Below are 24,200 nucleotides of genomic sequence, written 5' to 3'. Positions count from 1 at the left end.
GAGCTCTCCCTTTCAAGGGTTTATTTGGTGATTTTTCATTTTTTCTTGTGTGTAGTGCTGGTTGTTAAGTACTAAGCCCTTTTTCTTCACTATATTGTCAAAATGCCTGGCTTATTTGACAATTGCCCAGAGTGTGATAGAAAAAAGGCCAAATCCGACCCACATGGAGTGTGCATCGTCTGCCTCCCCTCTTCTCACATCCCAAAGGAGTGTGAAATCTGCAAAACCCTCTCTGCCAGGACCCTGAGAGAGAGGATGAAGATCAGGCTCCAAGGCCTCAAGGAAAGACGTCAGAAGGCACAAGGTGGGTCAGGGCATGCTTCATCTGCCCATGCTGAGGCCTCTGGGGGGCTCCCCAGGGGCAGGAAGTCCAGCAAGCGCTCCCATTCTCCACCAGTGTCGATTGCGTCGACTGCGGCGTTGAGGGGGATGACAACGGTCTGTTCCCCATCTCCCCGGGGCTCTGGGGAGAAGCGGCATCGACGTTCGGCGTCGAGGGAGCTGAATAGACCACCGTCGACAGCATTGTCGTCGACTTCGTCGAGTCATCGACGTCATGAACAGGCCCGGCGTCGGCGCTCGCCGTCGAGGCGACACCGCCATTCGCCGTCAGCGAAGATGAGAAGATCGGCGTCGAGGGGATCCTCGCCGTCGAGGCGGCGTTCGCCGTCGAGGAGGCATCACCGGTCGACGTCGAGGAGGTGTCACCGGTCGACGTCGAGGAGGCGCCACTGGGCGACGTCGAGGAGGCGCTACCGGTCGACGTCGAAGACGTTCCTCGATGTCGAGAAGATGTTCTTTGACGCCAAGGAAGCGCAGGAGGAGTCCTGACGCTAGGAGGTCGCCGATTGGTTCGCCATCGTCGCCAAGGAAGAAGACACAGTCACCCGCTCGGTGTACTCAGTGGTGTATACGCCTACTAAACCTAGGACGCCTACCCCATCTCCTTTGCCGAAGGGTCCGCCTCCGCGGAACCCCACCCCGCCTCCACCACCACCACCGCCGCCTCGTGGGCCGGCTCCTCGTCAGTCATCGCCGCCTCAGCTCCTACCACCACCTCTTCCCTCCGTTCCTCCACCTGTGCCTCCACCCAGGACGGCCTCGTTGCCACGCTATCCAACGCCTCCTAAGGGGACCCCTCGGTCGAGGGTCCCGGCCAGGCCGACATCGTCTGATCCTGCGAGGCCTGCGGATCGGCCGAGGCCGAGAAGATCGCGCTCCCGCTCCGGCCGGAGAGGGAGATCGCGGAGCCGTGGCCGGTCGTCATCTCGATCTAGACGACGCCACAGGAGGCGCAGATCCAGATCCCACACAGGCTCTTCTACCAGGGATTATTCACCGATGCTGTTGGAGTCTCCAGGGATGAGGGTGTCGCCCGTTGACGAAATCGTCTCCTTCCAGGAAGTGCTGTTGAGGGGTGCGACTAAGCTAGGGATCACGGTGACGGTGCCAACACCTACGACGTCTGTGATCTTCGAGACACTTCACAAAAAACATTTGTCTCGACCGCTGCTGCCGTTGGTACCTGGATTGGAGGAGCCCGCCAAGGAGTTGTTCCTCACTCTGGCGGTGACGAAGGCAGGCCCCTCCAGGCTCCTCAAGAAATACCGGGCTCCGGAATCTGACCCGGCTTTCCTTCGAATGGACCCAACACCAGACTCCGTTATTGTGACAGCGGCTAAGAGGCAGCATGCCACCAATCCTTCTTCAACAGTGTCGCCTGATAAGGACAGCCGGTGGCTGGATTCGGCTGGCAGAAAGGTCTGTGGACGGCATCTACCACCACGAAGGCTGCAAGTGCCGGGCCTCTGCTGGGGCGATATGATCCTGCCCTATGGGAGTCCCTCCAGCAGTACGCTGAGCTGCTCCCTCGTGACAAGAATGAGGACTTTCTGGAGCTATTAAACGAGGGGATGATGGTGTCTAACCAGATCATCAGCGCGGCTGCTGATGTATCTCTTCTGGCGGCACACGGATACTGCCACGGCATCAATCAATGGGGTCATGCTTGGCTTCGCCTCACCTCACTCAAACCGGAGGCACAACAGCGAGTGGCCAACCTGCCTTTCTCGGGGGAAACCCTGTTTGGCAAACATGCGGACAATGAAATGGCCCGTATGAAAGCAGAAGCTGAAACCCTGACGGCTGTCGGGTTAGAGAAGCCTGAGAAGAACTACTGCCCGTTCCAGAGACGGTTCGGAAACTCAAGCAGAGGGCAGGGGCAGACTTGGACAGCAGCAACAACAACAGCAGCAGTTCCGGAAGCCCTTCCAGAAACGCCAGAGGGGCAGAGGAGGCCAACAGTCCGCAACAGCGACCAAAGGCCCGGCCGGGTCTAGGCCCTGAGCGTTTGCTTCCCCCACATCCGTTACCCACTATTAAGGAAAAGGGCGATAGAAGACGTACCTCGGCCTCAAAGGGGAAGAGGTCTTGACTCACGGTTCTTTCTTGTCCGCAAGAAGGACAAGAACGAGTTCAGGCCCATTCTGGACTTGCGGCACGCAAACAAGTGGATTCGCAGAGAGAGATTTTGCCTGCTGTTGTTGCAGCAGATTTACCCTCAGCTGCAGCAGGGAGACTGGCTTTGTGCTATAGTCCTACAGGATGCGTACTTCCATGTGCCCATTGCACAGAAACACAGGAAGTTCCTGCGATTCCAAGTCGGCGCCAATCATTATCAATACACAGTACTGCCATTCGGGCTGAAGTCTGCGCCCAGGACGTTCTCGAAGTGCATGGCAGTGGTAGCGGCACACCTGCGGAAGAACAAGGTGTTTGTCTACCCGTACCTGGACGACTGGTTGATCAAGGCCTCCTCCTTCTTGGAAGCTCAAGCACACTTCCAGAAGACGTGCGTTCCATTGAACAAGCTGGGGTTGCACATCAACATGTCCAAGTCTGTCCCGACTCCGGTCCAATGCGTACAGTACTTGGAAGCCTCCATCAATACGCTGTCAGCAAGCGTGTCTCCTTCCGAGGAGCGATGGTTATCACTCCTTCGGAAGGCTCAGGCTCTCATGAGCGCTCCATCTACAACATTGAGAACGGTGTCTTCTCTACTGGGGTCGATGGCCTCTTCTATCTTCCTCGCGCCTCACGCACGGCTGCACATGAGACCACTACAGGAGTGCTTGGAGGATCAGTGGGATCAGAGGACTGGTTCTTGGGACAACACGATGCGACTGTCTCTGCATGCTCTTCAGTCTCTGAAGTGGTGGTGTTCAGCGGAGAATCTCCACAAGGACATTCCCGCACAGACGATCGTGACGGATGCGTCTCTCCACGGCTGGGGAGCGCACTCCGGAGACTTACAGATTCAAGGGACGTGGTCTCCGTTGGAGTCCACGTACCACATCAATTTCCTGAAACTCAGAGCTGTTCACTTGGCACTGAAGGCCTTTCATCCGTCCTTTCAGACCAACTCTCTGCTTGTACAGACGGACAATACGACCACGATGTATTACCTCAACAAGCAGGAAGGCTCGAGATCACGCACTCTGTCGCAGGAGGCGCAGGCGATTTGGCACTGGCTTCTGGCCAGAGGACTGACGATAACGGCTACACATCTGCCAGGTGTGCAGAATGTTCAGGCGGACGCACTGAGCAGACTGATTCAGGAAAACCTCAAATGGGTTATAAACGACGAAGTGCTAGGAGAAGTCTTCGCAAGGTGGGGGACTCCAGACGTAGATTTGTTCGCCACCGCCGAAAACAGCAAATGCCGAGACTTCGCCTCCAGGTACTACCAACAGGGGACGTTGGGGAATGCCCTATGGATCGACTGGTCGAACAGCTTTCTGTACGCTTTTCCACCCATCCCCCTGATTCCGGCGGTGCTCATCAAGCTGTCCCGGTCCAGGGCGCGGATGATATTGATCGCCCCGGAATGGCCCAGGCAGTGGTGGTTCACGGACCTGCTTCACCGGTCTCTCCTTCCTCACATACAGTTGCCGTGCAGGCCGGACCTTTTCACGAAGTTCGGGGGGGGCAGATGGTGCACCCCAACCTCTCGTCTTTGAGTTTTGGCGGCATGGCTCCTGAGATAGTGCAATATGGCTATTTGAATCTACCCGAAGATTGTATGGACATACTGAAGGAGTCTATGCGACCTTCCACTAGGACTTCTTATGCTTACAAGTGGAAGAGATTCTGCATCTGGTGCAAGTCCAAGAACTATGACCCTACGACGTGTAAGGAGGATGTCATCCTTCCTTATCTTCTACATTTGGCGCAGTCTGGCCTTGATTTTCATTCCATTAAGGTTCATCTCACTGCATTGACTGCCTACAGGAAATGCCCTTCACAGACTTCCTTCTTCCAGATCCCTGTGATCAAAGATTTTTTGGAAAGCTTGAAGAAAGTATTCCCTCCTGTCAGGCTCCCTTCGCCTTCATGGGAATTGAATGTGGTGCTGTCCAGGTTGATGAAGGAGCCTTTTGAACCTATTCATAAGGCTTCGTTGCAGCACCTGTCCTGGAAGGCGGCGTTCCTCGTGACCATTACATCGGCCCGCAGGGTGAGTGAAATTCAGGCGTTGTGTTGCCAAGAACCTTATACTGTATTTCATGCTGCTAAGGTTGTTATGCGTACTCACCCTAAATTTCTTCCTAAGGTTATTTCTGATTTTCATGTCAACCAGACTATAACTTTGCCTACGTTTTTTCAGAATCCTTCATCTCCAGTGGAAAGGTCTTTACATTCCCTGGATGTTAGGAGGGTGTTGAAATTTTATCTGGATAAAACCAAAGATATTCGTAGGTCAGACCAATTGTTTATCAATTATGGATCAGTCAGGACCGGTCTTGCTACCTCCAAGCAGTCCATCTCTAGGTAGATTGTGTCCTGTATACAATTGTGTTACCAAAAGGCCAAAAGGTAAACCTAAGGCTCATTCCACCAGGGGCAAAGCAGCCACGACTGCTTTGCTACGTAACGTTCCAATTGCAGAAATCTGCAAGGCGGCCATTTGGAAGTCGGTCCATACCTTTGCTAAGCATTACTGTCTGGACACTGATGCCAGGACAGACACTCAGGTTGGGCAGGCTTCGCTGCGAAATCTGTTCGCAAAGTAGTGGTGTTATTTCTCTTCTCTCCATCGCCGTTTTGGTGTGGGGATGGGCTTGCCATTCTATTCACTAGATTATGACTATACACAGAGATCCTCTACTACAGAAGGAGTAGTTTCTGTCCTGTACTCCAGTTCTGTAGTAGGGGTATCTCTGTTATAGTCATAAGCGCCCGCCCTCCTCCCCGGTGGAGAAAGATATTCATGTAAGGAATGCTACAGGTCTGGCGTGTTACGCCTTCAAAAAGAACTGAAAGTAAAAGGGACCTGCTGTGCATTCTGGGATACTGCAGAGAGTTCCTGAAAGTTTTCTTAAAGGCACAGTATCCTGTTTGAGCCACATAATGGCAGCCTATGGGGTTTGTCTGTCCATACCTTCCTCTCTATCATTCCAGAGGCAAGTTTCTATGTGGAGGAAACTGGGCAGGCTGTGCTGTTGGTGTGTTTTTTTGGGTGGAATTTCTAGTTGAAGTACTGGACAGTGTAGCCTGTGGATATAGGCTGCATTATCTGTCTATAAATGCTCTCTTAAGTGTCTTTGCAGTTCAGCAATTTTTTGACAACTTAAGAGATTATTTTTGATTGCTCCGGGGTCCACGCACATGGGCGGGACTATTCACTAGATTATGACTATAACAGAGATACCCCTACTACAGAACTGGAGTTACAGGACAGAAACTACTCCTTCGCAGAGAAGGCCTGTTTCATCACTCTGTTTTACAGGATTTTCTGGTCTAAGCCATTCCGCAGTCCCTGGTATTGCTTGGGTATCTGTTCAAAGGTAAGGAATCTTCGGCTAGATGTCCATCTATCAATTGCACAAGTTACTTACCTTCGGTAACGCCTTATCTGGTAGAGACATCTAGCCGTAGATTTCTTAGCGACCCACCCATCCTCCCCGCACTGCTGAATTGGCTTTAAGTGTCAGGAATGTTCCTCTTCAAGGCCCCAGTGGTTCATTTTTCAACACACCATGGTCAGTCACTTCATGGCTGCGCGCTTCTGGCGTGGAAAGTCGTGAAAAGTACTGACGCCAGCACGCCGAAGTGGCTGTTATGTTGACGACAACCAGTTGACTGATACCACCTTCTGGCGCGCAGGGGTACTGCTAGGAAAAATATTCCAGATCCAGCCTGATGCCTGGAAGATCAAAGGTTAGGAATCTGCGGCTAGATCATGTCTCTACCAGATAAGCCGTTACTGAAGGTAAGTCATTCAGAGCTACATTTATCAAATGCATCTAACAACATCCAAAGGAGATAATTGTATAAAACAAAAGTCCGAAAATAGCAAGAAACTGTCTTACAAAACATGCAGCAAAAAAGACAAAGGTATTGGTTCAGACAAGAAGATGAGCACATTGTCACTTAGACCTACGTCGTGTAACAGAAAGAATGAATCACTTGTCAGTCACTGCATTGTAATGCATTGCTCCACCTCTTGCTGTACTCCTGTATACCTCGTGTTGTCTTCCACCAGTGGCTCATTCTGTTCCAATGCTTACAAGAGATACTTAGTGTAGTAAGGGGAAGGAAGAACACTGCTGTGTGAGAGTTGTGATAATCACGTGAAGTTTATATTAGCACTGTGGCGTGAGTTGAGTGCAGTGGGCTACAGTGATTTCTGTGATTACACAACCTTTTTCCTTGTGCTTCGTACCAATTAAAACCCAAGTAACAGCTATGCTCAAACTGAGGTCACCCAATTTAGTCTTTTCTCCTGGTCTGGAGAGGTAACTTGGTGAAGCTTTGCTGGTCTCAGCACCACAAACTACATCTAAATCGGTAGTAGAGATACCAGCCATTCCTAGCTCTTAGACTTTATTTTGTCTGCCAGAGGCTGTCTTTGGAGCATTGGAAGTATTGAAGGACCGGGTTTTTAGAACCCAGCGGCGTCAGGAAGAACGCCTGAAACCTTCGAGTTCCCCTGTCTTGGCAAACAGATACACAGAATACTTCTTGATGACGCCAAAGACCAACGTTTATTGGTTGCAACCAGGGACAGAGATCTACGAAGTACACATGGGTAGTTCGTCAGAGACTGCACACTTTCGATAAACGGAGCTCGGTCTTTTATGCCAAAAATCATGCCTCAGGCAGCATTACAATTTACATTTGGTGCATAAAAACTGACCAATGACAACGTAGCATTTCAAAAGTAGCAAATGACGACAGTCAAAGACAATCCCATTTTCCGTTGTCCAGCCCACCATAAACGATCACGCACATGCTCGGTTTCCTGTTCAATCAGGCCGGACAAACCCATCGTAAACCCTTCAACCCAGATCGATGAACATGTCGTAAAGGAAAGGCAGAAACAGATGGGGAGGAGATAGAGAGGTGGGAACGGTGTACCATAAACTCGGGCACGTCCTGCCCTTTGATCATTATAAGACCAGCTGCTGAACAAGGAACTGGCTCAGCGGGATTCGCCCCAGCCAAGGAGTCAATTCGGCCAGGTCACCCAGAAGTCAGCTAAGGCGTACGTGTCTCAAGGACTTGCTCGGCCGCAGTCATCGGGCCTATGTTAGGGCAACCACACAAAATGGCTGCCGCATACAAAATGGAACCCGGAGGTTCAGACTAAATCCTCGAATATAGAGTGTTCTCCTATATCGATTCATACGAAAACACTCAGACACGCTACACTCGCCATTTGCGGTCTGCTGAGACCAAAATCGTCCATTTCCGACGATCTTTACAAATCGGGTTCGGAACTATCGAACCCAATTCGAAACCACGGAACCACAGTATCCAGATGGTGCTGTAAAAGATACAGAGCTGTTTGTTAAACTTTATTCCTAGTGTGGAAAGAATCCAACCTCAATTGACGTTTGCTAAGATAAAGAGTGTTTTAGTTAAATCACTTGAAAGTAATGAGTCCTCGTTGTAAAGGCACCTGCAATGAGTGGTGAGTTAGGCTAGGTCATTGAATTTCCCAATATATTGTTTATTAATCAGAGGTAAAATGAACAATAAGAATATCTATGTGAAATCGAATTTGTTTGATATAACCTTAATTTTATGAACAAAGCATATGAAATACATTTATATGTTTATTTATATATATATATATATTTTTTTATATATATACAGGTTGATGACAATGAAGTGAAACTTTCAGAGAAAGCATTGCAAACAGTAAAGGTAAGGACTGTGTAGGTGCTATTGGCAAAGCCTATATATAAATCTTCTCTGCGAATGTACTGAAAAACATTTGGAATAAAAAAATAGGGATTTAATAACGGTGATAAATGCACTTCATCATCTTTGTATTTAGCATGGATCAAGGATTGTAAAGCTAATCAGATGGCACCAAGGGGGTACTGCTCTGTTGTATGTTGGTGTCTGGAAACTACCTGTTTGTCCAAGTGAAGGTGACTATAGATGATGCTAAACCCAACCCTTCCTGCCAACCCTCACTAAGCTTGCAGTGCTGCTTATTACAAGTGGAGGGCATGGAAGAAAAGAAGGCGACAGAACATGTGATTCTAAATTACCTATCTGGATGGGAGCTAGGTGGGTAGATGATTGTCAGGAAGGTGCCCTGGTGGGAGCCCCTAAGTGTTCTGGTAGACCTCAGAAATGTTAGATAGATTGAGTCCTGTGTAGGACAGAGCGCAAACATGAGCAGTTAAGGAGTGTATCCTAATCAATAGCTTTCATACAAGAACTCCGCAACTCACATAGTCACATGCCAATGACCCGTGGTACCAGAAGCTTACTCCATGTTGGGAGCTACTAGAAGGCTCTCACGAGTGGCAGGAATCTGTTAGGGAAATTAAACAAAGAGGGCAAAAACATGTGGAGAATTAGAGGGCGGTGAATGCCAGTATATATTGTGTTGTTGCCAGGTGCATTCCTGAGCCAGAAACGTTTCTTGCATTTATAGAACAGTAGATCACTAACCTTTTGAAAAACACTTTTTTGTCCTCCGTACTTTCCAGTCCTTCCTTCCTCAAACTGTGGGATCCTGCATATGCTAAGACCTCATAAAAGGGGCAACCAGTATAATAATTCCAGGAACCAGTGTATCATAAGGCTTCATTACGTGCAACCTGTCAGAGACCTGCCTGTGGGTTGTCTTCATCGTAGAAAGTCATGTATTGTTTGCAGCTCCTTAAGTTCCCAGGCAGTGTTATCATTTGAATTATACCTCTGCTGCAGTAGATGCCATGCTAAACAGCACCTGTAGTATTTTTCTTTTTTGTTTGGCAACCTTGCTGCACTGTCCCACTTATACACGTTGAAAAATAATTCCAGCCCAATCCTAACTGTGACACTGTTTATTGTTGTCACATTCCACCTCAGTTAGGTGAAGTGTGGCTCACTGGTTAGAGGAGAAGTGTGGCTCACTGGTTAGAAGCGGCAGACCCTGAAGCAGAGGTCAGGCCCGGGACCAGGGTTCAATTCTCGCCTCGGCGGGTCTTGGGCTCAATGTCCGCTGACTCGATAATTCTCGCCTTGGTGCCTACTCTAATCATGGGTCCCACTCTGCAACTCTGGGCAAAAGCTTGCTTAATCTCCACAACGGCCCCAACAGCGCTGGGATGCCTGGCTTCACCTTGGGGGTGCCCAGGAGGGGGCATCTCACAGGGAAAGCCACTGTGTAGCCTGGGTGGGATAATCCTCGCCTCCGTGTCCTTAATAGAATTGAAACTTACCGTTACATAAGCTAGGCAAATTTCGATTCTATGTCAGGACCGGAGGCTTCAGATTATGCTAGTTCAAAGCTTACTTACCACCAACTGGGCAAAATCCACCACAGGCTTAAAATAAAACCTCTTAAAGGTGGAATCCGAGGACCAATCCGCCGCTCGCATTAGATCCTCCAAGCGGGCACCCACTGAGAACGCCTTAGAGGCCATGGCCCCTCTGGCAGAGTGTGCTCCAAAGAGAGTCGTATTGATGCCTGCTTCTTGCATGACCCACCGCACCCACCGAGCAATAGTGGGGGAGGAGACAGCTTTGTGTGGCTTCCGCAGGGCAATCAACAACTGACGTTCGCCCGGGGGGCGCAATTCCAAGGTCAGGTCTTCATATGCTTTGAGGCATTGCACAACACACAACTTAGGAGTGTCAAGAAAAGCTGGATAGGAAATGGATCGTGACGACGTTTTGGTGCGTCGGCCCACGGTAAAAGTGACCCCATCCGGGGAAAAAATGCGTGCAGATATATCCAGCGCGCGCACGTCAGAGACGCGTCTACAAGAAATCAAACATAACAACATGGCCAACTTTGCCGAAAGTTCCTTAAGAGACAGATAGGAATTGGCCGGCCAGGACAGGAACAAGTTCAGAACCAAATTGACGTCCCAAAGGACGGAGTACCTGGGTTCAGGGGGCAACGCGAGACGAATAGCCCGCAGAAGCCGGCAAAACAAAAGGATGTTCCCCTACCGGGTGGCCATCGATGTTGTCATGGCCTGCCGAAAGCGCCGATCGAATAGCATTGATCGTTCTATAGGCCAAGCCCTTGTCGGCTAGATGAGCCAGGAAATTCAGCACGGGAACGAGGCCCGCGACCAAGGGATCCAAATCCCTTCGTAGACACCAACGCATCCACTTAAGCCAAGCGGATCCGTAGCGCTTCGTCGTACTATCGGCCCACGCTTTGGAGAGCAAGTGCTCAGCAGACCCCGAAAGGCCTGGGAGCGACCAGCGTCTCCTGAGAGCATCCTTGCCACGAGGCGGAGAGAGCTCTGCGTGATGAGAGGATGCGGTTCCCGATCCGGATTTGTCAGGAGCAGAGGAAACAGGGGGAGTAGGATTGGAAAATCCCAAGAAAGTTCCAGAAGAACCGGAAACCACACTTGAGACCTCCAGAGCGGTGTAACCAACACCAACTCCGCTCCTTGGCGGCGTATTTGGGCCGCCGTTTGCACTATCATGGAGAACGGGGGAAACGCAAACGGTCTTTCCCGACTCCAGTCCTGTAGAAAGGCGTCCGTGGCTTCCGCCAGAGGGTCCGGCCTCCAGCTGAAAAAACGCGGCAGCTGGTGGTCGAGACGGGACGCAAACAGGTCCACCGAAAACGGACCCCAGAGGGTTTGTAACCACCGGAAGACCTCCGGATCCAGTTTCCACTGACTGGCGTCCCTGAGGTGCCTGGAATGCCAATCCGATACTTGGTTGGCCTGACCCGGTAGATATTCCGCCGTCACCGCAATGTGACGCGACAGGCAGTAGTCCCAGAAGTCCTTCGCCCGATCCGCCAAAGCGCGGGAACGAGGACCCCCTAGATGGTTCACATAACGAACCGCCAAAACATTGTCCATCCGTAAAAGGACACAGGCCTTGACCGAATCCTTGGTCCAACAACGGACTGCGAAGGAGCCCGCCAGGAGCTCCAAACAGTTGATATGCAATCGTTGTTCTTCTGAAGACCAGGCGCCGCCGGTGGAGAAATCCCCGCACCGGGCGCCCCAGCCCGACCTGCTGGCATCGGACTCTATGACTAGGTCCGGGGCCGATCCGAAGATCGCCCGACCATTCCATGCCTCCATGTGAGACAGCCACCAAGACATTTCCTCCTTCACTTCTTCCGTGAGGGGAACCCACTGATCGTAGCTCATCCCACGACGTAGGTGTTGCGCCTTTAGACGTTGGAGCGCCCTGTAATGCCGGGGGCCTGGGAAAATCGCTTGGATGGAGGACGACAGAAGTCCTACCACCTTGGCGATATGGCGCAAAGAAGTGCGATCTTTGGCGATCGTCTGCCGAATCAGGTGTCGTATTTTCGCGACTTTCCGACCCGGCAGGCTCAAGACAGCCTGCACCGAGTCCACTACGAAACCCAGGAAGATAATCTTCTGAGTGGGAACCAAAACCGACTTGAAGCCGTTGATTACGAACCCCAGTCTCTGAAGAAGGTGCACGGCCAGCCGAAGCTGGCCCGCCAACGCCTCCGGGCACTGCCCCATGAGGAGGATGTCATCTAAGTACACCAACATTCGGACCCCCTGACTTCGTAGAAACTCCACTACCGGGTGGAGTACTTTCGTGAAGCACCAGGGGGCCGACGACAGACCGAACGGCAGTGCGGTGAACTCGAACACCCTGTCGTTTCATATAAACTGAAGGAAAAGACGATGCGGGGGATGGATGGGGACGACCAAATAGGCATCCTTGAGATCCAGTCTCACCATCCAATCCCGAGGGAGGAGTACGTCTCGAAGGAGGTGGATACCCTCCATCTTGAAATGTCGATAGATCAACCACCCGTTGAATTCTTTGAGGTTGATCACTGGTCTCTTGCCCCCATCTGTCTTGTCCACTAAGAAGACATTGCTGAGGAAACCGTTTGGATGGCGCGTTGATAGGCGGATGGCCCCTTTGCGGAGCAGTTCCGAGACCTCCCCGTCTATCAACCGCGCGTCGGACTCTGAAAACACCATTGGACGTGGGGGCACCGCTTGCGTGGGCTGGTCGTAGAACTCTATGTGGAACCCACGTACAGTTTGCAAGACCCAAGCGTCGGCAGTGAGCAACTCCCACTCCCTGTAAAAGGTTGCCAACCTCCCCCCAATTGGAACATGATCCAAACAGAGTACACTTACCGGAGGCATTTCCTTGTCCAGAGTTCTTCCTGAACCCTCTGCCGCCGAAGCGCTGCCCTCTGGTGGGGTAGAAGTTGTTAACGTTTGCTGAGGTCTGGTATTGGCCTCTGCCGGAGCCTTGTCCTTTATTGTTGGCTTGCTGGCCACGGCCGGTCGCGCGGCCCCTACCGCGACCGGCCCCTCCGGAGAAACGTTGGTGAAACACCCGTTTAATGCTGGACTGGGCCTTGTCCAGCGATGTGAACGTGTTCACGAATTTGCCCAGCTCCCTGATAAAGGGCTCGCCGAAGAGGCCTCCCTGGGCCACTGCACCCGCCTCCGACGAGGCCAGATCCCCCAACTTCGGATCCAATTTAATCAAGAGCGAACGCCGCCGTTCAGTAGACAGGGCGCAGTTGGCGTTGCCTAGGAACACAATCACCCTTTGGGCCCAATTAGAAGGCACCTCCGGTGAAATGACGGTGCCATTTGCCTTCGCCTCCTCCGCCATATCGAGGATCTTCGTGGCAGGCCCTACTGCATCCAACAGTTTGTCCTGGCAGGACCGCCAGGACCGATCGATACCCTTCCTGGGGTCTTTCATAAATTTCGCCAAGAAGGTGGCCATTTTGGTGTCCAGCTCAGGGGTCATGGCCACCTTACCCTCCAAAGTTGGTCTAGGGCACTCCCCACGCAGGCAACCCCTTGCCTCCTTCTCCAGCGGCTTGCGCAGCCTGCCCGCTACAAATTTCGCCACCGTCTCCCCCGGTGTCCAAGCCGCGGAGCGTGGGTGGACGATCTCGTCCGGGTCCAGCATGCCCGACTCATCCCGTGGCATTTCCTTGGCTGAGGACGACGGGAGCCAAGATCGGGTCGACTCCCCGTCGTCATCAGTGTCTGGAGAGTCGTAGACCGGAGAAGCGGGGGCCGTCGACACGTCCCCTGAAGCACCCGGATCCGCCAAGGGGGAAGGGGGCACCGCCGTTGCCTTCGCCAAAAAGGCGTCCCGGAGACGCTCAAACGCGCCCCTGTCCACACCTTGGGCCTCCGAGGACGGGCCTTCCCTGCAGGGCTTCTTCGGTGCGGGCGGCAATCCGCCGGATGTCCCCGGGAGTTCGGGGGCCGGAGTCCCATGCGCGGACGCAAGCTTCGCGCATTCCTCCACAATGCGGGCGGAGAGGCGGTCCTCCATAGGCCCTACCACCTCCGTCACGCAGCGGTAAATGGAATTATCCACCGCCTGGTAGAATTCGTCGTCCTGTAGGTAGGAGTAGGGTTCTTCCTCGTACTCTCCTTCCATTCTGAAGCACAGGAGTAACTCCAAAGGCACCCGGAAGGGCATTAATCAAGATAATTCTCGGATATGGGCAGGCCAACTGACTGAGATCACTTTGTGGGCCAACGGACGTGGCAGGTAGGGCTGCACCAACCCCCCAGCGCGCAGACTCTCGTCGCCGGGACCGAGTCTCGGCACCCCTCAAGCGCGCCAAGCCACACACAATCAATGAGGTGCACAAAATTCACCGGAAGGTGTTTTACGCGGTCAGCGCTGCAATACAGACCCCAATGGGCGTCAGAAAAAAAGGGAAGTACAGACCCGGGTCACCAGGTGTCAGAGGGGTACGCGAGGGCTGGCTCCTGCGCAGGCAGACTCCACGGCGCGGCCCCTGTAACTGCGGAGGCGTGCCGAGGAGTCGGCGAGACGCGAGGGCGCCCCCCTGGCGGCTTACTTACTCACCGCACACAAATGGGAAAGAAAGATCGCGTAGGAACGATAGAACGTTCCCGCGACCGGGGACTCTGTAATGGAAAATAAACCATGGGGTGAGTCCCCCAACAATCGTACCTACAATACAACCAGTAAAACTCATAAAGGAAACATGAAAAAGCACTTATCTGGCTGCGGGAGCAGCGAAGAAAGAGGAGGAAGAGGAAGAGAAGGCGGGGTTTATAGCGGTGATGGACAGAGTGGAAGGACTATGGACTGCCAATATACAAAGAGACTCTTGGGAGTTGTTGTTTTTGATCTGTTGAATGTTCCGTCAAATGCTTTAGGCCTTAAAGCATTTTTGTTCACTGTTATATATCTTTTCCTAAGCTGCTGTGGAGTCTTTATGTTAATAAAGCGAAGGAAGATATAGCATAATCTGAAGCCTCCGGTCCTGACATAGAATTTAGGGCCAGATGCATCAAGCATTTTTCTCCTCGCAAACGGGCCGATTCGCAGAGTCAGCCCATTTCTGATTGCAAAAAATGCTTTTGCGATGCATCAAACCCAATTTTGCGAATCGGTAACCGGTTATCGAATCGCAAAATGGGTTTGAGATTCGCTATTTGGAAGGGGCTTGTTTAGGGCATCCCTTCCAAATAGCGAATCCTAATGGTATGCATAAATGTTTTGGGACCGTGAATGTGGTCGCAAAACATTCTCATTTTACCACCTACTTCACGTAGGTGGTAACCCATTCGCAAATGGGAAGGTGTCCTGGAGGGACCCTTTCCCCTTTGTGAATTTTTGTAAATGCATTTTTAAGAGCAGGCAGTGGTCTCACGGACCACTGCCTGCTCTTAAAAAATAAAAATAAAACTTTTCATTTTTCTTTTTGTAAAGCATCTCATTTTCATTTAAGGAAAACCGGCTGCTTTACCAAAAAAAAGATTGCTTTATTTAAAAGCAATCACAGACATGGTGGTCTGCTGATCTCAGCAGGCCACCATCCCTGTGATTTTTGCGATTCCTAGGTAGATCATTTGCGACCCCTTAGAAATAGCAGAAAGTGTACTACACACTTTCATGCATGCCTTTTTGCGATTCCCTAATTGCGAATCTCAAAGATTCGCAATTAGGAATCGTAAAACATTTTTTTTAAACATCTGGCCCCTTTTGCGCAAGTAATGGTACACAGCGCTGGCGGTCTATAGACCGCCGTATTAGGAGTTGACCGCAGTGCCCGTAGTGTGGATGTGGAGATCTTGTGGTGGTGTTGAGTACTTGGCAGTCCTAGCTATGAAGGGGTGACCTGGAGAAAAGGGTCCAAGTCGAACTCTGTCTGGGAGAACAAGAAAGTCTACACCCCAAATCCTTAGTTTCCGCCACCTTGAAGCAGGCGGTCAGATTGCCCCGGTCAGCTTGTGGAAAAGGCAACTCGTAATACAGACGGCGGTGCAGCTCCCCTGTACCGTCCTATGGCAGCTGCCTTTTCCTAACCGCAAAGCTGGCGGTCTCGGCGGTTCAGCCTGGGTCTTCGCGAAGCCAGTCCGCCCAACTCTTAATACGGCGGTCAGACCGCCGAGCTCTCCACGGTCGGACCACCACCGCTGGTTCGGCAGCCCTACCAAACACGTAATAAAGCCCTTGTTCTGAGGACTGTTTCAACTTATATTAGGTTGGTGTTCTTATATGCAAAATACAATAGGTAATAGAAAGTTTTTGGGGTTACATATATGGTGATGAATGTTTGTTGCACCCTTCAATCATAAATGAATGGTCAGTGGTTACTACAGGTGGGTTTTGACCTCGCGTGGATATATAGTAGCCAGTGGTGAATGTGTCTAGATGTCCAGCATGGTGAGTGCGTGATCACTGTGTGTGCTAGGTCCTGATTGGCTATGCTTTCCTAACTCATGTGGCATCTTACTTTGTGGTTTTTTTTAGCAGCGCACGTACCCACTCCGGCCATGTGTCCTTTATTAGGATAATTTGCCCTGACCATTGTAATGTTGATGCACCTATCTGTGGGATTGATCAATATTTTCCTGCTAAAGTGTTTTCCTGCCAGCTGTGCACCCTCCCACCTGTGACCTGTCAATCAGCAATTCCCGGGCCTAGGTCTCAGGGCTTGCCTAACTGCATATTTGCAAGTCGACGTTGATGTAGAGTTCACAACGGGCAAATCTGTTAATAAATTAACATCTATTTTTCGATTACTTCTAAATTATGTCTGCCGCAGATTTCGCCCCAGGAAATTATGGGATTCAAGCTCTGACATAACTACAAGAAGCAGAGACTAATCGCAGACTCACACAATGTTTGCTTTTTTTCTTGGGCTTCCGCAAATCTCAGAGTTGTGTGATAAATATGCCCTTATGTACCCAACTGTAATTGGGGAGCAGGTGATGAAACTTTACATTCCAAAATTTAAGAGGTCACATTCGAAACATGGATCTTCCTTCCACTCCAAGTTGGGGAGCAGTTGGTGATTCTGTTCATGGAGTGAGCCCAGCATTCAGGTGAAAAACGGAGTGGCTACTTTAAAGCTGCTCCGTGTTTTCACAGTGCAGGCAGCAACCTGCCTGCACTTTTAAAGGGATTAGAAATCCCCTTGCAGGCAGGCTCAGTGCACGGCTGCACCCGCCTGCTAGGGGATTTCTGGTGGGTCAGCGGGACCCTCTTTCCCCCCCTCCTGAGGGCTGCTAAAAGGTGGTGCACTGTCAGTGCGCCTCCTGAGAGCTTCTTTGCCTCTGCCCCCACATCTGTAACAAGGCGCGGGCGCAGAGGCAAAGGCATTCCCTCATTTGCATGGCGCCACACCCCAGAGCAAATGAGGAAACGCCCTCTTGAAGAAGCGCTTGCGCACATCCAGAGCCAGTGCTTCCTCAAAAGGGCTTTCAGTATTACAGAAGGGGACTCACAAGCATGCAGCCCTGGTGAACTTGTATAATATGGCCCTAGGTCTCATTCCGATACCAGTTCATACTTCTACTATGGCCCTTGGGCTGCCGCTAGTCCCTGCTGTGCTGATGTTGCTTTCACGGGTCCTCGCCTCCCACCACAACTCGCGTGCAGCTCGCTTCAAGCATATATCACTTATGAAATCACAAAAGTGCAAACACTGAACTTGGGACCAAACTTTAATCCTTGGCCTCACCCTTTACACCATTATCGAAAGCTAAAAAACATATTTAGGTCTGACTCTTACCCCATTCAGAATAAGCAAGATGTTCTACATGACACTTATGACACTGCTCTCCCCTCGCTATACTAATGATGGGCTATACCTGAATTAAAAAAATACACCCCGTTGACTGAGGTAGGCTTGGCACTTAGGATTCTAGCAAAGAAAAATGCTGCTTTCATAGTTGTGTGGAGGGCACTAGAAGTACATGCTTTACAGCGGTTTAATGTTGAAACCAAGGCAAACTTTTTAACTGAGATTTTGCAACCAGGTCCTACTTCTTCTGTGCCACATTTTCCATTTGACAAGGCTATTCCAGTTTGTCCAAGTCGTGCTCTGGACCTCCCGTCAGTTGACATGTTGCCATGAGACATAGGCCACGACCTGGTGGTCCTGATTTGTGGGACAAGACCTCCTATGCATTAAAGGCTTGGGATACTGGCATAAACAAGTAAAGTCACTCCAAATGCCTTTTCTACCAACCCTTTGGGTAGAGGGAATTGAAACATATTGATGCTTTTGGAAAGAGCATGTTCTCTACCGCTTATTTATGCTTAAGTTCCTTGAATACTCTGTGTTGTCTGGGCAGGGACAAACTTGCTTAATGGGGAAGATGAGTGAGATTCAGCGGCTGTGCCAGTAGACCTCAGGGTCACTCTGGCTCAAACAATGCGTGAGGACCAGGATGCAGGGAAGAATGTCTTGCTTGCTGGTCTGAACATCACGTACTGTGTAGGCAATCAATCAATCAATCAATCAATAATTTGTAGAGCACGCTACTCACCCGTGAGGGTCTCAAGGCGCTTGGGGGTGGGGGGGTGAGGGGGGCAGCTACTGATCAAACAGCCAGGTCTTGAGGAGTCTCTGGAAGGTCAGCAGGTCCTGGGTCTGTCGCAGGTTGGTGGGGAGGGTGTTCCAAGTCTTGTCGGTGAGGTGGGAGAAGGATCTACCGCCGGGGATTGTTCGCTGGATGCGTGGGACTGTGGCGAGGGCGAGGTCAGCGGAGCTGGCGGTTGGGGTTGTAGAAGGAGAGTCACTTGTTGAGGTATGCTTGTTCGGCTATTGGCACCAGTGTAGTGTTTAGCAGGATTGTCTGCATATGCCTAACTGACTTTTCAGTGGATGTCCAGGTTTGTCCTGTATGGGCATGCCCTTTGACCACACTGGATTGTTTTGAAGGAGAATGCTGATTTGATACTCAATTGATTGAAGGACAATCAAGCAACTGCACAATCCTTGGGACTTTTGGCTCCCACCAAGCAGTTTCCCCAACAATGCAGGATGTTTAGGGGTTATTCCAGGGACAAGCCTCCAAACAATGCTGGCCATCTCAATCTGCTGCAAAACAGGTCCCGGTCCTTTTGGAATGGTCATAGCAACTGCAGAGACCATTCACATTAGCAAGGCCACCTCTTTGGTACCTCTTCCTACTTTGCGGCAGCAAATGCCACTCCTATAATTTGTTCTCACAGGCCTGTGCTCTGTTGGTTGGCTAGAATATTACTTATCTGGCTGGAGAACTATCACGTAGGACATAAGGGTCTTAAAAATAATTCAAGGGGACTGCGCCCTACCTTTCATTTCCTCACTGTCCCCTCCACCCCTCCCACATCAGAGCAAATGACTGTGGGCCATTCCCCAATCTTGCTTTAAGAAGCCGGCCTTTTTCTGGCCAAGAGTGCCATTGGGCAAGTGCTGGATTTGGAGGGAGGAGAAAGGTGGTGCTATTTGTGTTACTTCCTTAAACCAAAGTACTGTGCCCCAGGCCTGTACTGGACCTCAGTCCATTTGATACCTTTCTGGGAAAAGACAAATTCAGGATTCTCACCCTGCCACAGATCCGATTTTCTCTTGACTCTTGCAACTGGGTGGTATTCCTGGACTTGCAACATGCAAATACCATCATTGAGTTTTTGTGTCCCATGAGTCCCATTGTTACCATTCTTGGATCAATTGCTTTTTTAAATCTCTGGATAAGAGTTGGTGCCAGGTTCTCAGCTTCCTGGTAGGCAGCTTGGAGTACTGACCAAACAGGGAGCGATGTATTGCCCTACCTATCTGGAGCCATGCTGCACTTGTGATTAGTTCAAAATTAATGAATAAGAAATCTAGGTCTTCTCTTGGTTGATATTTCTGGAGTACCACACTAGTTACTGTAGGATGGACCCCGGTATTAGCTATCAAATCTTGACTATTAAATTGGTGATATGCTGTACCAACTTTTCAATGACAAATGCAACCTAATCCTTTACAGTGGTTTGGATGGCATCCTAGTCTCTCCAGGCAACTCTTGTATTCTGTTCCACCACTAGTTACAAGTGCCTTTGTCTTTCAACCAGTTATTGGGTTGCTCTTTTTTTATTAATATTGGCTGAGGCTTCTTTAAAACAATTTTGGCGCATGCAAGTTCAGATCCCACTGATGACACCAGGTATTCCAGTTAGTAAAGTGACTCAATGCTAAGTATTGGTTTTTCAAGTTAGGATTTTACTTTCTAATGATCGAAGACCCAGATCTAAGAGACCCAGTCTTGGTATCCAATAGTTTTGACATCCGAGTACACTGAATTAGCCTCCGTCTGATTGTTCAGATTCCATTTCTTCACTGGGTGCTCTCTTCTTTATGGTGACCATGCTGCCAGGAGATTGTCCCATTCTGTACCCTAAGAGAAACACTGAGTTTTAGTGGTATGGCCATAAAAAATATCTTTCGATTTGTTGCTACAATCACAGGAAAATTGCTTGTCGCCTAGTATGTATGACCCATGCCCTATGTATGATTTCCCAGAACCAGGTATTGCCTGTGTGCATTAAATTTAGCCTGGTTCTTCCTTCTGTCCTTTGCGTCCTTGTCTTCTCCAGGCTTTAACTTTCTACTCTGCACCCCACTTCTTGATTAATTGCGTTGGGCTGTAGTACAACACTGGAATTGTGCCTGTGGAAAACTTGCAACGTTCTCCTGTAAGCAACTGGTTATAGATGTTTGTGTGAGTTGTGGTGTGATTGCCGTTGTTATTGCCTTGGTATCCTCCCAGCTCAGCTCACCCCGCTTGACTTCAGGATTCCAGACTGTTCCCTGACTCTGTCCCTGTGTCCCATCTGTCTGCTTCTCGGTCCCTCTGTTTGTCTCCAACCTCTACCTGCTGATGCACAGCCTCCTTCTTGCCCACTCCTTCGATTCTCTGTTGTCGCTACCGCCTTAATTCTCCTTTATATGCAACAATGTGTCCTTGATGCCACTTTCTCTCCCTGTGCCTGCTGTGTTTTTTTTCCATCCATCTTGTACCTTCTGTCCTCTTTTTGTCTTCATAGTTTGACCATTCTCAATGGCTGAGTCTGTCCCTTATCAACCACCTCTTTTAAAATAATGGTTGGTATACTCTTTATCTAAGGTCTAACTTGTTTCCCCTTGAGCTATTGATATTTCTTAAGAGCACTTCTTTTAAACCAATGCTCATCTGCTCGCTGTGACCACTGATGCACACATCTGTTTTCCTACTTGCCATCACCTCTCTGCTCCACCTGAGTGAACCGCAGAATCTCTTGGTGCAGCCATGCTAGCCCACCTTCTTTCCAGACAAGTTAGAGCTGGAGACAAGTGAGGCCTTCTTGCTGATCGATGTGATGCATTTCCATGTTGGCCAATCCATCTCTCTGCCAACTTGCTTTGCGCCTTGCCATGCTTTGTATGAGGAGGAGAGACTCCGTTGGCATTGATCATGTACATTGACCGCACAAAGGACCAGCATGCGCATGATCTTTTCTTTGTAGGATTTTCAGGAGCAAATACAGAGTCGTCAGTGCAGAAAATGACCTTGTCAAGGTGGATACTTCTCTGCATTAAAATCTGCTGAGTGCTAGCCAAGAAGTTAAACTCTAGAGGCCTACGGGCTCATTCGATCAGCACCAAGGATAGACCTGCTCAACAATACACACTAGGAAAATATTTTATGATTCATCAAATCAAGTCCAATCCTAGTGCCAATAATTTGTAAAGTTTTAACTATAAAGATAAACCAAGTAGTAGTAATGAAAATCATCAATAAACAAAATATTCAAAAGAATTTAAGCACTGTAACAATATTTAAGAATTTCCTGGCATGGAAAGATGGAAACGAGTCTGTTCTCCATCCCCCTCCCTTCTCGCCGCAAGCCACGTTTTTTTTAGCACCAAAAGGGCTTGCATGAATTTCTATGGTGGCCTCACACATGCATACCTTGGCAGAACAACAGATATTTTTGTTCTATATTGAAACGTTCATTCTTTCTCTATGCACAGGACATTATAGCATACCCGGCAAGTTCTATAAGGCCAGGTAGGGTCCTAGATATCTGCCTGCAGAGTTGACATCAATGTTTACAGCTTACGCTTGCTTGAACCGTATCTTTAAAAAAGTCAAAGATTTCCTCTCTGCCTCGTACTTGCCTGTTCTCAGTTTAAATAGACTCTTCAGGTTTTTTTAAATGTGTATGCTGTCACATACAAGAATTAACATATTAATCTTGTTGCACCTTCACTTAATTATATAAAGAATTGTCATTCATTTGAATAGATAACGAATAAATAATATACTATTAAATTATAAGAAAGCCTATGTTATATATTAAACGTGTTTAAAGAATATTAAAGGCAATATATGCTTGTAAATGAGGAACATGCTCTCAAATAATTTTATATTGGAAATGCAATTGGGAGGGTACATATTCAGACAATGTGAAGAGAACGTCTCTAAGTTTGGAATCTATTAACACACCAAAACAAAGATGGACATTACCATTGTTTGTTTTTATGCCATGAATACATCATGTAAGATTTATAGGAGATTTTGCAAAGACCCGTCTCTGTCTTTGGAATATCAATATCCAAATAGGAAACTTTGTTTGAGGCCTGCAATGCATCCTACAGGCTTAGTGTGCAATGTGGTCAAGGGCATACATATCAAGTAATACGCATAGGATGTGGAACATTACCTTTATTGACCTAGTTTATATGAATGGCTGATAACTGAACATAGTAGATCTGGAAGATCAACCATGTGTGATAAACATAGAAGAGGGACCAAGATACACCCCTGCTTCAGACATCTGGAAATGCCTATATTATTTGACAGCTTAATCCTTACCTATGTTGCAGAATTAAATTCAGCTAACAAATATTGTGATGGAGCTATTCTCCATATTCTAATTTTAATTGTACAATAAGAATGTTTAAATAATATTTTTGGTGAAGTGCTCCTGTCAGCATCTAGTGCAGATGTTAAACAGCAGCTTTTGGTTGCTCCACTGGTCTTTTTTGCGGTCTTGCTGTCTGTCAGACAGCATTGTATGCAATACTCCACAGAGTCAACCGTTGCTCACAATTAGATGATTTTGTGGCCGTCTCAGTTGCCTTGCTATTATTGATGGCTTTTCTCTCTTTCTGTGTTTGCTGCGCACACAGGCACTTATTGGTTCCACTGTCTGTATCTTTGTTACTTACCCTTCTCTAAACACAGGAGCTGTCCCCTAGTCCATGAAAGGGCTCCTTCTCTCACATTTATTTTCTGCTTTGTGTTTTTGTTTAAATTTCATTAAGCTAGCAGTAAACTTTAGCCCATAACATTGAAATCGCAGTTGGCCTTGAGTTTACTCTGGTTCTAAAAGAAAAAAAAAACTTTCAACCTGACAGTCCAGGGGCTCCCAGAGGGGTTTTTATTTCTGACAGACGTTGCCGAGCAGCTGCTGAAAACCTTCTCAGGCAGCAGCTCCAGTACAAGTGCTCTCTCTGCTCCCTGGCAGACACAGACGGAGGGACGCCAGACTAGTAGTACCAAGAAGTCTGCTCCTCTCTTCCACAGCAGCCATACCCAAGACTGCTACATTGACTCCCGGCAGCAGACTTAACCAAGACTGCTACATTGACTCCCAGCAGCAGCCATACCCTAGACTGCTACATTGACTCCCGGAAGCAGTCATACCCAAGACTGCTACATTGACTCCAGGCAGCAGACTTAACCAAGACTGCTACATTGACTCCTGGCAGCAGCCATACCCAAGACTGCTACATTGACTCCCGGCAGCAGCAATACCCAAAACTGCTACATTGACTCCCGGCAGCAGCCATACCGAAGACTGCTACATTGACTCCTGACAGCAGCCATAGCCAAGACTGCTACATTGACTCCTGACAGCAGCCTTACCCAAGACTGCTACATTGACTCCCGGCAGCAGCCATACCCAAAACTGCTACATTGACTCCTGACAGCAGCCATACCCAAGACTGCTACATTGACTCCCGGCAGCAGCCTTTACCAAGACTGCTTCATTGACTCCCTACAGCAGCCATACCCAAGACTGCTTCATTGACTCCCGGCAGCAGCCATACCCAAGACTGCTACATTGCCTCCCGGCAGCAGCCATACCCAAGACTGCTACATTGACTCCCGGCAGCAGCCATACCCAAGACTGCTACATTGACTCCTGACAGCAGCCATACCCAAGACTGCTACATTGACTCCTGACAGCAGCCACACCCAAGACTGCTACATTGACTCCTGGCAGCAGCCATGCCCAAGACTGCTACATTGACTCCCGGCAGCAGCCTTAACCAAGACTGCTACATTGACTCCCAGCTGTCATACCCAAGACTGCTACATTGACTCCCGGCAGCAGCCATACCCTAGACTGCTACATTGACTCCTGACAGCAGCCATACCCAAGACTGC

The 24,200-nt window shown here is 49.4% G+C and overlaps 1 protein-coding gene across 1 annotated transcript in view; it reads left to right on the top strand.

Moving 5' to 3' along the window:
* The window catches only part of DNAAF9 (dynein axonemal assembly factor 9), an 816,325-nt gene that overhangs the window by 417,226 nt on the left and 374,899 nt on the right, over positions 1-24,200 (top strand). The window contains exon 19 of the mRNA XM_086964303.1: positions 8,161-8,211. Coding sequence (XP_086820429.1) covers positions 8,161-8,211 — 51 coding nt within the window. The remainder of the gene's footprint in view (positions 1-8,160; positions 8,212-24,200) is intronic.

The sequence above is a fragment of the Lissotriton vulgaris genome, chromosome 3_2 (genome assembly GCF_964263255.1).
Source record: "Lissotriton vulgaris chromosome 3_2, aLisVul1.2, whole genome shotgun sequence".
Taxonomy (NCBI): Eukaryota; Metazoa; Chordata; class Amphibia; order Caudata; family Salamandridae; genus Lissotriton; species Lissotriton vulgaris.
Note: the sequence above shows the minus strand (reverse complement) of the source record. Positions and strands in the feature narration are given on the sequence as shown.